The 14,845-nt window shown below is 41.5% G+C and overlaps 1 protein-coding gene across 1 annotated transcript in view; it reads right to left on the minus strand.

Annotated features, from left to right (window-relative positions):
• Positions 1-14,845, minus strand: part of PKD1L3 (polycystin 1 like 3, transient receptor potential channel interacting) — a 67,511-nt gene that overhangs the window by 2,799 nt on the left and 49,867 nt on the right. Inside the window, exons 26-29 of the mRNA XM_045987735.1 lie at positions 7,253-7,568; positions 6,009-6,142; positions 1,169-1,296; positions 233-393 (exon numbers count right to left, since the gene is read on the minus strand). Coding sequence (XP_045843691.1) covers positions 233-393; positions 1,169-1,296; positions 6,009-6,142; positions 7,253-7,568 — 739 coding nt within the window. The remainder of the gene's footprint in view (positions 1-232; positions 394-1,168; positions 1,297-6,008; positions 6,143-7,252; positions 7,569-14,845) is intronic.

Below are 14,845 nucleotides of genomic sequence, written 5' to 3' on the forward strand. Positions count from 1 at the left end.
CAGGTGCCCCCGCAGAGAGCTTTTCAATGTGATGAGCAGTATATGGTTACTTGTTAATTGTTTTCTCAGCTGTGGACATTGGTCTGAGTTCTATATTTAACTCTGGTATTATACAAACATAGGACTGATAGAGCAGCGGAAGAGGAAGGGGAGTCTGAAAGAAACTTGTGTGCAATCGGGAAACTTTAGACATTGAACAGGAACAGCCTGTGCGCCTCAGGCTCTGTCTTACCTGTCGCGGTCATAGTGGTATTGCGTCATATTTTTCTTATGCAGAGAAGTACGCTTCATGTCAAGACCCAGGAGGACAAAGCTAATGAGGATTATGCTCATGTCCAGAATGTTTCTTTTCCTAGAGAAGAACCTCCACCTTTGTTGTTTCAGCCGATGACCCTAAAAGGAGACAACACAGTCACTATTGCTTGCCTTGAAGATTAACCAGGTCTTTCCCTAATGAAGCATTTTAACCCTGGCAAAACACTAAGCTGGGCCCTTGTCAGATCCAACTTGGACACGATGGGTTATGGTCTTGGTGCTGCTCTGTAGTCACTCAGAGCTGCTGCTTATAGAAAAGCCAGGTTTCTCTAACACAATCTGCATTGGATATACATTATTTCATTTCTGTTGCTTAAATTTAAAATGGTTCCCAAATTAGTTATCAAGCCTGAAAGCAAGATGTGTTGTCTTTAGATGGGTTCTGTTTTGGTGCCTCTTCTTGTACTTTGAGTACTTGCTCTGTTCATCAGACTTTCCTTTCATGCTGTTAGCTTATATAGGGATAATACAAAAAATAATATTCTTTTTTTTTAAAGATTTTATTCATTTATTTGACAGAGATCACAAGTAGGCAGAGAGAGAGAGAGGAGGAAGCTGGCTCCCGGCTGAGCAGAGAGCCCGATGTGGGGCTCAATCCCGGGACCCTGAGATCATGACCTGAGCCGAAGGCAGAGGCTTAACCCACTGAGCCACCCAGGCGCCCCCAAAATAATATTCTTTTTACAGAGTTAATTCCTTCACTCTTGAAAACCTGAAGAGCTACTTCATGGAAAGCCAGTCAGCCTTTAGCTGAATTCAGGCTCTGGAAAGGACCAAAGTCATAGCCATAATTCTTGTAATAACTCATTGTGGAGCTCCCCTGATAACACTGGAAACCTTGAGAATTTCTCACCTGTACAAAGGCATAGTAACAGACTAGTAGGTAATAGATGACTTGCGAGATGAGAGACCAGGCAAAGTCCTTCTTTGATGCCTGAAGGGAAGTTAAAGTGTCCAGCCTCAGTGAGGGGAAGAACGCACCTGAGAACAACAAAGAACACCTAGAGTCAAGAGTCTTAAAAACTTACGCCCTCTTCCTTTCAAACTCTGTAAAATCAGTGCAACTATTGCTGGATTATCTTTTTTTTTTTCCTTCAGATTTTATTTGAGAGAGAGAAAGTGTGTGGGGGAAGGGGCAGAGGGAGAGGGAAATAATCTCAAGCAGAATCTGCTGAGCCTGGAGCCTGACGTGGGGCCCAATCTACCAACCCTGAGATCATGACCTGAGCCCAAACCAAGAGCCACGCAGTTAACCAACTGAGTCACCCAGGTGCCCCACTGGATTATCTATTTCAGGTGTTCCCGAATCTCTACATTTCGCTTGGTATTTCCTCTAGAGCTGTCATGGATATTAACTCAGATCACACATGCATAACTACTGCAGAAATGCATTGTTTGCACCAGTCAGTAGAAGGGGAAGATAGACTCGTGATCCCACCTTGAGGGCACAGACTGTGACTTCACAGCTGTTAACAGGTGTTGCTCTGGTCGAGCGAGAACAGGTGCAGAGATGCATGGACTCTTTGTACCCTCTGCATATAATGTGTGGTAGAGAGCCGATGACTGTGCAGTGTGAAGCGTGGGGAGGATGGAATTTAAAGCTATTTAAAATACATTTACAGAAATTAGTATGAGAGTGCTTTGAGCCACTTCAAATGTAGTTACTTTTTAAAGGTAACCAAGTTTATGTAAAGTCCTAATACCCGATGAATACTCACAGTATCCTGGGAATACTCACACATCTATAGAAGGATAGACGAAAAAGCCTCAGATTCTACCTAGAAGGACAGGGAGGTGGTTGCTTCTAAAATCATGAAAGGTCTTGTGAATATAAACTTTCATAAAGCCCCAAAATACTAGAATTAAGATGTATCCCTTGTAGTATAAAGTACATTTAAGAATAAATAAGAATTAAGAATAAATAAGAATAATAAGAATAAATAAGAATAAATAATAAGAATTAAGAATAGAATTCCTACTTCACATTGTTCGATCTTAAGACTGGGACTTTCCCATGTTTACTTCAGCCCTATTTGGAGTTTGTGTGTGTGGGGGGGTGCGGCTTGGTAGTTCCTAACAATAAAAAACCGTATGAAGACCCACAGGAAGCCTTCGTACTTCATTTAGAACAAGTGTAGAAGTCCAGGTATAAAACTCCTGATCAGAAGTGACACCTGGGGGCACGTGGGTGGCTCAGTGGGTTAAAGCTTCTGCTCAGGTCATGACCTCAGGGTCCTGGGATCGAGCCCCGCATCGGGCTCTCTGCTCAGCGGGGAACCTGCTTCCCCCCCTCTGCCTACTTGTGATCTCTCTCTCTGTCCAATAAATAAATAAAATCTTAAAAAAAAAAAAAAAGTGACACCTGGTGGTAAATGGAAGGATACTAGTGGGCAGATTCTGGGAACAGAATAAAGAGGAAGTTTGATCAGGACAGACTTCCTGTTAGAGGTAGGGGAACTGAATATATGAGCATCCCTCTAATCTCATAAAATGCCACTATAATGATAGTGACAGGATAAAAACAAAACCAAAGGAAAAGGAGCATAGACGAGAGCAACGAACTCTTGGAAGCCAGTAAACAGAAGAATGACACAATGGATTCAAGAAAGGGAAAGGTAAAGTCAGCTGTGTAGAAAACCCAGAAGCAAGCCCAGAAAGGCGGGAAAATTGCTGGCATTACATACTTCTGAAGGTAAGGTCAGATGAAACTGGAAATAGAATTCATCCCAAGTCTGAACATAAGCAGTTAGATCCCAGACTTCCTCCCTCGCCATTCACAACTAGGTATTTGCTATTCATCGTGCCTTCCACCACAATAAAACTAAAGGTTTATTTCCTATTGTTGAACTAGAGAGAATCCCAAATCAGGGGCAACAGGTCTATTTGCAAGTAGTGGTCTACTGGGAAAGAATTAAGAGAAAGTTTTTACTTATATTTTGAGAGCGAAGAGAGAGACAAAGAACAGGGGAGGGGCAGAGGGAGAGAGAGAATCCTAAGCAGGCTTCAAGCTCGGTGCAAAGGCCAACTTGGGGATCTTTGACCCTGAGATTATGACCTGAGCTGAAATCAAGAGTCAGACACTTAACCAACTGAGCCACCCAGGCACCTCTAAGAGAAAGTTTTTATACTGCATGGTGATGCCTCCCAGTCCTTTTTCTCAATAGTCCCAGAGAAGTCCACAAGGCTGACATCCTCAAAAGCAGGGGTTTGGAGGGTCCTTGTATGTAAAACTGCCAGAAAGACATTAGGAACAGCTGACAAGCTCTTTCTATGAACAGAGAGATTCTAACTAGCATTTATTTGCTTTTTACTATCTCTGTCTTCAATATGATAAAACAGCCACATACTGAACCTCAACACTGAAAACTGGAGACCAAAACAAATAAAAAAAGAAGTTCAGAGGCATTAGAGAAGGTGAAAGAGCAGAAAAAAAAAACAACAAAGCCTGTAACACGTTCAGAGAGTTGAGAGGATACCATGTCCATAAAAGAACAGGATACTATGAAAAAAATATTGAGGACAAACACAATTCTTGAAAATTAAATTATCAAGATGAATACTTCAACTTCCAAACCACTTGTTAAATTTATCTCCCAGAAACTAGAAGAAAAAGATGGAAAAGCAAAAAAAAAAAAAAAAAGAAAGAAAGAAAAAGAAAAGGATCAGTCTAGGCATCCCAATGTCAAAATGCCAGGAATACTAGAAAAAGAGAACAAAGAAAACAAAGAAGAAATTGATAGAAATCTGTGAGAAAATTTCTCAGAAGCTAAGGACACATTTCCAGGTTAAGGACTCACCAGGAAGAGAAAGAATTCTAAAAACATTTGGGAATTGGGGGCATCATACTTTTAAAAAGAAATTATTTATTTGAAAAAGAGCGCACAAGTAGTCAGAGTGGCAGGTAGAGGAAAAAAGGAGAAGCAGGCTCCCCAGCAGGGCTTGATCCCAGGACCCCAAGATCGTGACCTGAGCCAAAGACAGACCTTTAACCCATTGAGCCACCCAGATATCCCCATCATCATACTTCTTAACAACAACATAAGAAGCTAGAAGGCAATGGAGCTATACTGTTCAAAATTCTGTAGACACAACTGTATCCAGAATAATGAGCAATCGAGTGTGATGGCAGAGTAAGAAGAGTGTTGGACCCGGAAGTCTTCCAAAAATTTACTTCTTCGGCACCCTTGCAGTAATTCCTGGAGGATATGCTCCAGCAAAATGAGGAAGTGAACCCAGAGAGGAAAACATGGGATCCAGGAGAAAGAAGATCCAACAGAAGGGAGAGGTCAAGATAATCCCCAGAATGGTGCTGAAGGGAGAATCCAGGATGAGCGTTGCACGGCAGACCCAGACAATAACTATTCTGAACTGCACCAAAAGGATGGAGGACTCCAGAGAGGCCCTTTTATCTTTGAAAAGATAAAATAATAGATTGCTTGACACTTTTTGAACAGAGAGAGATTTTTACTTCTAGGAAGAGTTTGGAGGTGAATCAATGATAGATTCATGCAAAACCAACCAAACGGGGGTGCCTGGGTGGCTCAGTGGGTTAAGCCGCTGCCTTTGGCTCAGGTCATGATCTCAGGGTCCTGGGATCGAGTCCCACATTGGGCTCTCTGCTTGGCGGGAAGCCTTCTTCCCCCTTTCTCTGTGCCTGCCTCTCTGCCTACTTGTGATCTCTGTCTGTCAAATAAATAAATAAAATCTTAAAAAAAAAAAAAAACCAACCAAATGGAAAAAAAAAAAGAAATAATTATAAACTCTAAGGAAAATGTTGTAGAAGAAAAGAAATTATAATACATTACATGGCTCATCTTTGAGAAATCATTTAGATAATCACAATAATGGAAATAAATATTAAACTAACCATAAATTATTACTATATTTGGAGAACATGGAAAGAGAAAAGTGTGTGTGTGTGTGTGTGTGTGTGTGTGTGTGTGTGTGTGTTGTGTATAAGAAAGTTAAATGCTCATCATCATAGGAAGAAACAGTACCTAAAACTGAAAATGCATGAAATAAGTAATACGCATGTTAGTTGTTAAATTTCAAAGAACCGGGGTGCCTGGGTGGCTCAGTCAGTTAGGCATCTGCCTTTGGCTCAGATCACGATCCCAGGGTCCTGGGATCAAGCCCCGCATCTGGCTCCCTGCTCAGCAGGAAGCCTGCTTCTCCCTCTCCCACTCCCCCTGTTTGTGTTCCCTCTCTTGCTGTCTCTCTGTCAATAAATGAAATCTTTAAAAAACTTTTTTTTTCTTTCAAAGAACCAGTTAAAAAAAAGCAGGAGGTAAGCTGCGCTGGGAAAGGGAAGTGAGGTGAGAAGGAAGAAAGGACTGCTCATTTTGCCTTGAATTACTTGACTTTTAAAATTATGTATAGTGGGGCACCTGGGTAGCTCAGTGGGTTAAAGCCTCTGCTTTTGGCTTGGGTCATGGTCCCAGGATCCTGGGATCGAGCCCCGCATCGGGCTCTCTGCTCAGCAGGAGGCCTGCTTCTCTTCCTCTCTCTCTCTGCCTACTTGTGATCTTTGTCTGTCAAATACATAAATAAAAATCTTAAAAATAAATAAAAAATTAAAAAAATAAAATTATGTATAGTAACTTTAACTAAAATACTGTCTTTTAGTGGTACAAAATAAAGAAACTGAGCTTTCTCCTGAGATACCCAGGTCAGGACAGAAGAGACCTCTGTACCTGCATTGTTGGACTCCAAAATCAGGGTCACTACACAGAACAGGTTCACGTTAGCATTGAAGACCACAAATTCCACAAAGAGGCTTTTGGTGCAATGGTCAAGCCAGTGGCTCTGTTCAAGATGCTGCAGAACTCTGGGAAAACAGAACGACAGGGTCAGCTTCTCTCTCCATTCAATCCCGCAAAGGAGAAAAATGGCCTGGCATTTCCAATATCACGTGCCAGTTGCAAAGCTACATTCCCAAATATCGTTTGCCTACGGAGTACAATTACTAATCCCCAAACTTTCACTAGTATTAGTTCACACAGATAGAAACTAAGAAGTCTATAAAGATGAACGTTTTCATAAGAGCATTCACATCAGGTTTAATGTTCAAGAGGACGTATTTGGTGTTTAACACCTAGGGTAGAATTATTTTATGTCAGCTACCACTATTACTCTAAGACTTCTAAATGTTAAATGCTTCTCTTTATTTTTAAAGATTTTACTTATTTGAGAGTGCGAGAAAGCACATGCAGGGGGAGCTGCTGAGGGAGAGGGAGCAGACTTCCCGCGTTTTTGAGTAAATTCTTGCTGTGAACTTAAATGAAGAGATAATTTAAGCCTTTTCATATATAATGATAAAAATTCTTATCATAGACACATACAAAAATACTCAAAAGTCTCTGGAAATTTGACTGTTAATATTTGCATTGATTATGGCTCATGAAAGGCAATGCTTTCTCTTAACTTTGAAGATTATAGTTTGCCTAAACTAGAGATACCAGAATTGAGATTGGAAGGTGTTTTCCCAGATGAGGAAAAAAAAAAATGAGTTTGGGCAAATTGCCAAACCAAAACATATCTGTCGTTTGAGGTTGAACAAGGAATTTTTAAACTAAAAGGTACATTTCCTTAAAAGTCCAGAAGTGTCCACAAGGAGGACACCTGGGTGGCTCAGTCAGTTAAACATCTGCCTTTGGCTCAGGTCATGATCCCAGGGTCCTGGGATCGAGTCCCACGCTGGGTTCCTTACTCTCTCTCTCTGCCTGCCTCTCCCATGCTTGTGCTTGCACTGTCTCTCTGGCAAATAAATAAATAAAATCTTGGGGGCAAAAAAAAAAGATTTCTCTAAAAAAAAAAAAAAAAAAGAGCATCTACAGGTGTCACAGACAACTGAGCACTATTATGGCAACTGAGCACTGTAACTGTCCTAAGAAGGGACGCATCCTGGTTCCCCTGTTCAGGGCTCAGGCTTCCTCACCTGATGGCAGTACGGGAGCTTCTTCCAAGTCTCACAACATACCCTCCTCCTGAGTAAGTGGCAAATTCCCCTTGGACAGGATAGCCACCCACTCTCTCTTGATTCTGATAATGCCAAATGCTGTCTGATTTTGTGACGTTTGTATCAGGGGGGCCCCAGTTTACTCCATAGTTCTCTGTATCCTCCTGATCTTGGGGAGATGGCTTCGCTTGTTCTTGGGGAGACACTCCAGTTGGAAGGAGTACGGTGCTAGGAACGCGAATCTGACGAAGCAGAACATTGCCCACAAGAAAGGAGTTCCCATCGGCAATAAATCCTAACAAAAAGAGTATAAGAAACCATTTTCACAACTGCCTTATTAAGTTAATAACAGAAAATGCACACTTTCACCACTATTTTAAAAAACATATTTGGAATTTCTAGTCAATGCAACCACGCAAGAAAATGAAATAAGTATAAAAATAAGGAAGTGAAATGGTCATTTGTAAAGGACACATAGGTGACCTAGATGAACTAGGAGAATCAACTGAAAGGCATCAGCAGGACAGTGAAATAGGAGGTGGCCTGCTTGTATCTCCTCTCAGCAACAGTAATCCACAGATGAAAGTGCCTTTGCGGGGGCCTTGGGATCCAAAGGTAGAGAACTGTGAAACCCCAGTGGAGTCCAAGACTGACAAAGTCCATTCTGAGAAGGCACGTCCATGCCCAGATGGCAGACTCACCACCTATGGTCCTGATAACAGACCCAGAAACAGTTCTGCCCCTGTGGACTTGGCTACAGCACCATATACCAAGGGACCCAGGAGTCACTTCTGCCTGTGTCTCAGATAACAGGCCTTTAGACCTCAGTTCTGAGTGCCAGTCCCTCTCAGCCACAGTCCAAAAGTCCCTGGAGGCAAGCTCACCAAACTCAGTCTGTCTGTAGATCCTGCAATAGCCTTTAACTGGACTCCAGCTCCTCTTGGCTATAGTCCATGAGCAGTCCTGCGAGTCCAGAGACCGGCTGGGAGACACACCTATCAATGGGACTGGAGATAAGCCTACCAACCTGGGCTGACTTCAGATGCTAAAACTTCTAACTTGGCTCCAGGCCATTCCAGCCATGGTCAGGGAGCAATCCTGGTGGGAGACACACTCATCAATCCCTCCAGAACCAGGTCTGTAGATACTGGTCCTCGCTATGGATCCTCCCATCCAATTACTAACCAGGCCCGACCCTGCTTAGCTTCCGAGATCAGATGAGATCGGGCGCGTTCAGGATGGTATGGCCGTAGACCTGGCTAGGGATCCTGAACAGCCCAGGGACTCCATTCCAGTCCCTCTCAGCCACGGTCCAGGGCCCATCGTACCTGCCCAGGGACCCACCCAGTGACCCAGCAGGAACACTCCCAGAAATCTCTGGGGAGCCACACTCATTCTTGCATCTGGTAACAGACCTGTTCTACTCCAACACTTGTCCCAGTGCCAGCCCCACTGAACAAGGTTCTGCAGTCAGTCTTGTCTGCCCAGAGAGCAGACCAGATCCACACCTATCCCAGCCCCTGGTAGCAGGCCTACAAACTGTGGACCCCACTGTGGACATAACCACAGTCACATGACCTAACTCCATCCCTGATCAACTTAGATTCTGGAGGAAACTCTGTCAGACTGTCAGTCTGTCAGTCTGTCAGACTGGGGAACTGACAGGAGAAGGTTTTTACTTACCAAAACCAGTCTGTAAAGACTAGAAAAGGTGTTTGCTTCTTCAAATGCATGAACACCAATCCAAGACTATATAGATCACAGAGAATCAGGATCAGACAAACATGACACCATCAAAGGAAACTCCTCAAGTTCCACTAAATGACCCCAAAGATACAGAGGTCTGGGAACTGCCTCAGAAATCAAAATAATCTTCTTAAAGAAACTCAGTGAAAAGCACGAGAACACAAATAAATGAAATCAGGGAAACAATGCAGGGACAAAATGGTAATTTTAACAAATAGAAACCATAAAAAGAACTAAAGAGAAATTCTGGAGATGAATAATTCCATGATAGAACTGAAAAATTCAATACAAAGCTTCAACAGTAGACTTGATCACGCAGAAGAAATAATCAGTGAACTTGAGGAGAGGTCATTTGAAGTTAGCCAGTTCAAGGAACAAAAAGAAAAATGAACGACAAAGAGTAAACAAAGCCTATGTCACTTCCGGACACTGTCAAAAGGACAAATGTACATATCATGGGAGTCTCAGAGGAGGAGGAGAGAGAAAGAGGCAGAAAACTTATTTAAAGAAACAGTAGGTGAAAATGTTCCAAATTTTGGTAAAAATAGAAACATCTGGTACAAGAAGCTCAAAGGACCCCAAGTCAGATCAACCCAAAGAAGATTACTCTGAGATACTTTATTGTTTACCAAACTGTTAAAAGTCAAAGACAGAAAATTCTGAAAACAGAAAAAAAAAAAATAACTTTACACACACACACATACACACACAAACCCCCATAGGCTATCAGATTTCTCAGCAGAGATCTTGCAGGCCAGAAGGAATAGAATGATATATTCACAATACTTGAAAGAAAAAAAAAAACAAAACAAAACTTGCCAACCCAAACCACTATACCCAACAAAACTGTCCTTCAGAAGTGAAGGAGAGCTAAAATCAGTCCCAGACAAACAAAAGATTAGGGAGTTTATCACCACCAGGTCTTACAAGGGATGCTAGAGGGAATTCTTTTAGCTGAAAGGAAAGGAGGCTGTGTGACAACATGAAAGTATAAAACTCACTGGTAAAGGTAAATACATAGTCCAATTCAGAACTTGGTACTACTGTAGTGGTGTGTAAATCACTTTTATCTTTAGTATAGAAGTCAAAGACAATAGTGTTAAAAATAACTACCACTATAATAATACGTCAGCGAATGACAGCATAGGAAGAAAGGCAGTGGGACATCAATTACATAAAGCACAAGGAAAGGAGAAGTAAAAACGTAGAGGTTTTTGTTGTTGTTGTTATTGTTTTATTGTACAGGCAGAACAATCTTTATTTTTATTTTTTTTTAAATAATCTCTACACCCAGTGTGGGGCTTGAACTCACAACCCTGAGATCAAGAGTTGCATGTTCTACTGACTGAGCCAATCAGGCACCTCCAAATGTAGAGCTTTTTATGTGATTAAAGTTAAGTTGTTTTCAGCTTAAAACAGACTGTTATAAAATATTTTATGTAAGCCTTATGATAACACTAAAGCAAAATCTATAATAAATGCAAAACAATGAAAGAGGGGCGCCTGGGTGGCTCAGTGGGTTGGGCCGCTGCCTTCGGCTCAGGTCATGATCTCAGGGTCCTGGGATCGAGCCCCGCATCGGGCTCTCTGCTCAGCAAGAGGCCTGCTTCCTCCTCTCTCTCTCTGCCTGCCTCTCTGCCTACTTGTGATCTCTCTCTGTGTGTCAGATAAATGGATAAAATCTTTAAAAAAAAAAAAAAATGAAAGAAAGGGAATTAAAGAATACCACTACAAAAATATAAATCACAAAGATACCAAGAGAATAAAAGAGGAACAAAGGAACTGAAAAGAACAATCAGAAAACAATAAAGTGCCAATAGTAAGTTCTTATCAATAAATAAATGTCAAAAGATTAAATTCTTCAATCAAAAGACAGAGTGACTGAATGGTAAAAACACAAGATCCAAGAATATACTGTCTATGAGAGACTCACTTTAGTTTTAAGTACACACATAGGCTGAAACTGAAGGTTTGGAAAAAAAAATATTCCATGCAAATGGCAACCAAAAGAGAGTAGAAGTAGCTCTAACTTATAACAGATAAAAGAGAATTTCAGGGGTGCCTGGGTGGCTCAGTTGGTTAAGCGGCTGCCTTTAGCTCAGGTCACAATCCCTGGGATCAAGCCCCATGTTGGGCTCCTTGCTCAGGGGGGGAGCCTGCTTCTCCCTCTCCCTCTGCATGCCTCTCCCCCTGTTCGTACTCCCTCTGACACATAAATAAATAAAATCTATACAAAATAAAACAAAAAAACAGAATTTCAGTGAAACTCAGTCACAACAGACAGGGAAGTTCACTTATGATAAAGTGATACAGGGCTCACTTCATAAAGAGGACAGAACAATTGTAAATACATATGCACCCAACCTTGGAACACCAAAATCAGTAACGTAAATGTTACCTGACAGAAGAAATAGATAGCAATACGGGAACAGTAGGTGATTTCAACACCCCACTGTCAACAATGGATAGACTGTCTAGACAGAAAATCAGTAAGTTAATATTATGAGCCAGATGGACCTAAAAGATAAATGTAGAACATTCTATCCAACCAGAATATACATTCTTCACAACTACACCTGGAACATTCTCCAGGATAGATCCTACATTGGGCCACAAAGCAAGTCTTCACAAATTTAAGGAGACTGAAAGCATATATATCAAGTATTTTTTTCTGTCCACAATGGTATGAAATCAGAAATCAGTAACAGGATGCAAATTGGAAAATTCACAAGCACATGGAAATTCAACACCACACTTCTGAACAACCAATGGGTCAAGTTAGGAAATTAAAAAGTACCTTGAGACAAACAAAAATGCACATAAAAATGTCACACCAAACTTATGGGATGCAGCAAAAGCATTCTAAAGAGAGCATTTTATAGTAATAAACACCTATTTTATGAAAAAAGAAAGCTCTCAACTAAACAAGCTAACTTTGGTCTTCAAGAAACTAGTAAAAAAAGAACAAACTAAGCCCAAAGTTAGCAGAGGGAAGTAAATAATAAAGATTAGAGTAGAAATAAATGAAATAAAGACAAGTTAAATAGAATATGCAAAAATAAAAGTATTTTGAAAGACAAAACTAATAAACCTTTAAGCTAAACCAAGCAAAAGGGGATTCAAATAAAATTATTAAAGAGTAGACATTAACACTAGTATCACAAAAACAAAGGATTGTGATTACTGTGAACAACTGTATGGCAACAAACTGGACAGCTTAGAATGGATAAATTCCTAGAAACACACAGCTTATTAAGCCTAAACAATGACAAAATAGAAAATCTGAACAGACTATTAACAAATAAGGAGACTGTAATCAAAAATTTCCCAACAAAGACAAGACCAGGACCAGATGGCTTCATGTGAATTCTACCAAACATTTAAAGAAGAATTAACATCAATCCTCAAATTCTTTCAAAAAATTAAAATGGAGGGGCGCCTGGGTGGCTCAGCGGGTTAATCCTCTGCCGTTAGCTCGGGTCATGATCTCAGGGTCCTGGGATCGAGCCCCGCATCGGGCTCTCTGCTCAGTGGGGAGCCTGCTCCCCCCCCCACTCCACCTGCCTCTCTACTTGTGATCTCTGTCAAATAAATAAATAAAATCTTAAAAAAAATTAAAATGGAAGAAATTGTTCAAAATTCATTTTATGAGGCCAACATTACCCTCATACCACAGCCTACAAGAAAAGAAAATCACAGGCCAGTATCCCTGATGAACACAAATGCAAAAATCCTCAACAAAATGCAAACATATGAAGTTCAAAAGTACATTTAAAAAGATCACACACTGCAACCGAGTGGGATTTATCTCGAGTCGCAAGGATGACTCAACATACACAACTCAGTAGATGTGATATACCACATTAGCAGAACGAAGGATTAAATCACATGACGATTTCCAAAGATGCACAAAGGAGTGCCTGGGTGGCTTAGTCATTAGGCGTCTGCGTTTGGCTTGGGTCATGATCCCGGGTATAGATAATATGATCTTATATACAGAAAACCCTGTAGACGCCACAAAAACAAAGACAAAACCGTGAGAACCAATAAATGAGTTTAGTAAAGCTGCAGGAAGCAAAATCAGTACACAAAAATCAGGTGCATTTTGTTACATGGACAATGAATTACCAGAAAAAGAAAGAAAATAGTCTCATTTACAAAAGCATCAAAAAGAAGAAAACACGTTGGGGAATAGATTTAACTGAGAGGGATCTGTACAAGGAAAACTGTAGATCACTGATGAAAGAAATAAAGACACAAATAACTAGAAAGATATTCCCCGTTTATGGGTTAAAAGAATATCGTTAAGGGGCGCCTGGGTGGCTCAGTGGTTTAAGCCGCTGCCTTCGGCTCAGGTCATGATCTCAGGGTCCTGGGATCGAGTCCCACATCGGGCTCTCTGCTCGGCAGGGAGCCTGCTTCCCTCTCACTCTCTCTGCCTGCCTCTCCGCCTACTTATGATCTCTCTCTGTCAAATAAATAAATAAAATCTTAAAAAAAAAAAAAAAAAAGAATATCGTTAAAATGTCCGTATCACCCAAAGTGATCTACAAATTCAGTACAGTACCCATCAAAATTCAGGCGTTTTTTTCACAGAAATAGAAGAACAATCCTAAAATTTGTATGAACCCCACCAAACATGCCAAAGAGACAGAGTGATCTTGAGGAAGAAAAAGCTGGGCATCCCACGTCCTAATGTCAAACCGCACTACGGAAGCAATCGTAATCAAAACTGTGTGTTATTGGCATGAAAACAGACACACAGGATGATGGAACTAAATGGGGAGGCCAGAATCAACTCATGCATTTACAGCCAGCTCCTCTACGGAAAGGGTGCCAAGTATACACAGCGGGGCAATACGGTCTCTTCAACCAATGAGGCTGGAAAAACTGGATACCTGAATGCAAGAGAACCAAACTGGACCCTTTCCTTACACCACATGCAACAATCAGTTCCAGATGGATTCCCAATTCAACTGGAAGACCTGGAACTGTAAAAGTCCTGGAAGAAAACAGGGGCAAAGCTCCCTGACATTGGTCTTGGCAGTTCTTTGGAGAGAACATCAGAAACCAAAATCAGGGGCGCCTGGATGGCTCAGTGGATTGAGCCGCTGCCTTCAGCTCAGGTCATGATCTCAGGATCCTGGGATCGAGCCCCACATCGGGCTCTCTGCTCCGCGGGAAGCCTGCTTTCTCCTCTCTCTCTGCCTGCCTCTCTGCCTACTTGTGATCTCTCTCTCTGTCAAATAAATAAAAAATAAAATCTTAAAAAAAAAAAATTTAAAAAAAAAAGAAACCAAAATCAAACAAGTGAGACTACAACAAAAAACTTTCTGCACAGTGCCGGAGACCAACAAAGTAAAAAGTCAAACTATTCAACAGGAGAAAGTATTTGCAAACCATGCATCTAATAAGGGGTCAATATCCAAAATACTTAGGATCCCACGCAACTGAATACCACAAAAATAACGGATTAAAAAATGGGCAAAAGACCTGAATACACTTTTATTTTTTAAGATTTTATTTATTTGACAGATCACAAGTAGGCAGAGAGGCAAGCAGAGACAGAGGGGGAAGCAGGCTCCCTGCTGAGCAGAGAGCCCGATGTGGGGCTCAATCCCAGGACCCTGGGATCATGACCTGAGCCGAAGGCAGAAGCTTAACCCACTGAGCCACCCAGGCGCCCCTTAGTCAGTCCGTGCTGAGCTCACACCACGCCCTGCTCTAGGTGCCAGGAGCAGAGTGAATGAAAGAGCGTCCTCGTCCACAGGGAGCACACATTTGAGGAACGAAAGAGGCAGGCAATACCCAAACATTATCCAGGGC

The sequence above is a fragment of the Meles meles genome, chromosome 19, assembly GCF_922984935.1.
Source record: "Meles meles chromosome 19, mMelMel3.1 paternal haplotype, whole genome shotgun sequence".
In the NCBI taxonomy this organism is placed as follows: Eukaryota; Metazoa; Chordata; class Mammalia; order Carnivora; family Mustelidae; genus Meles; species Meles meles.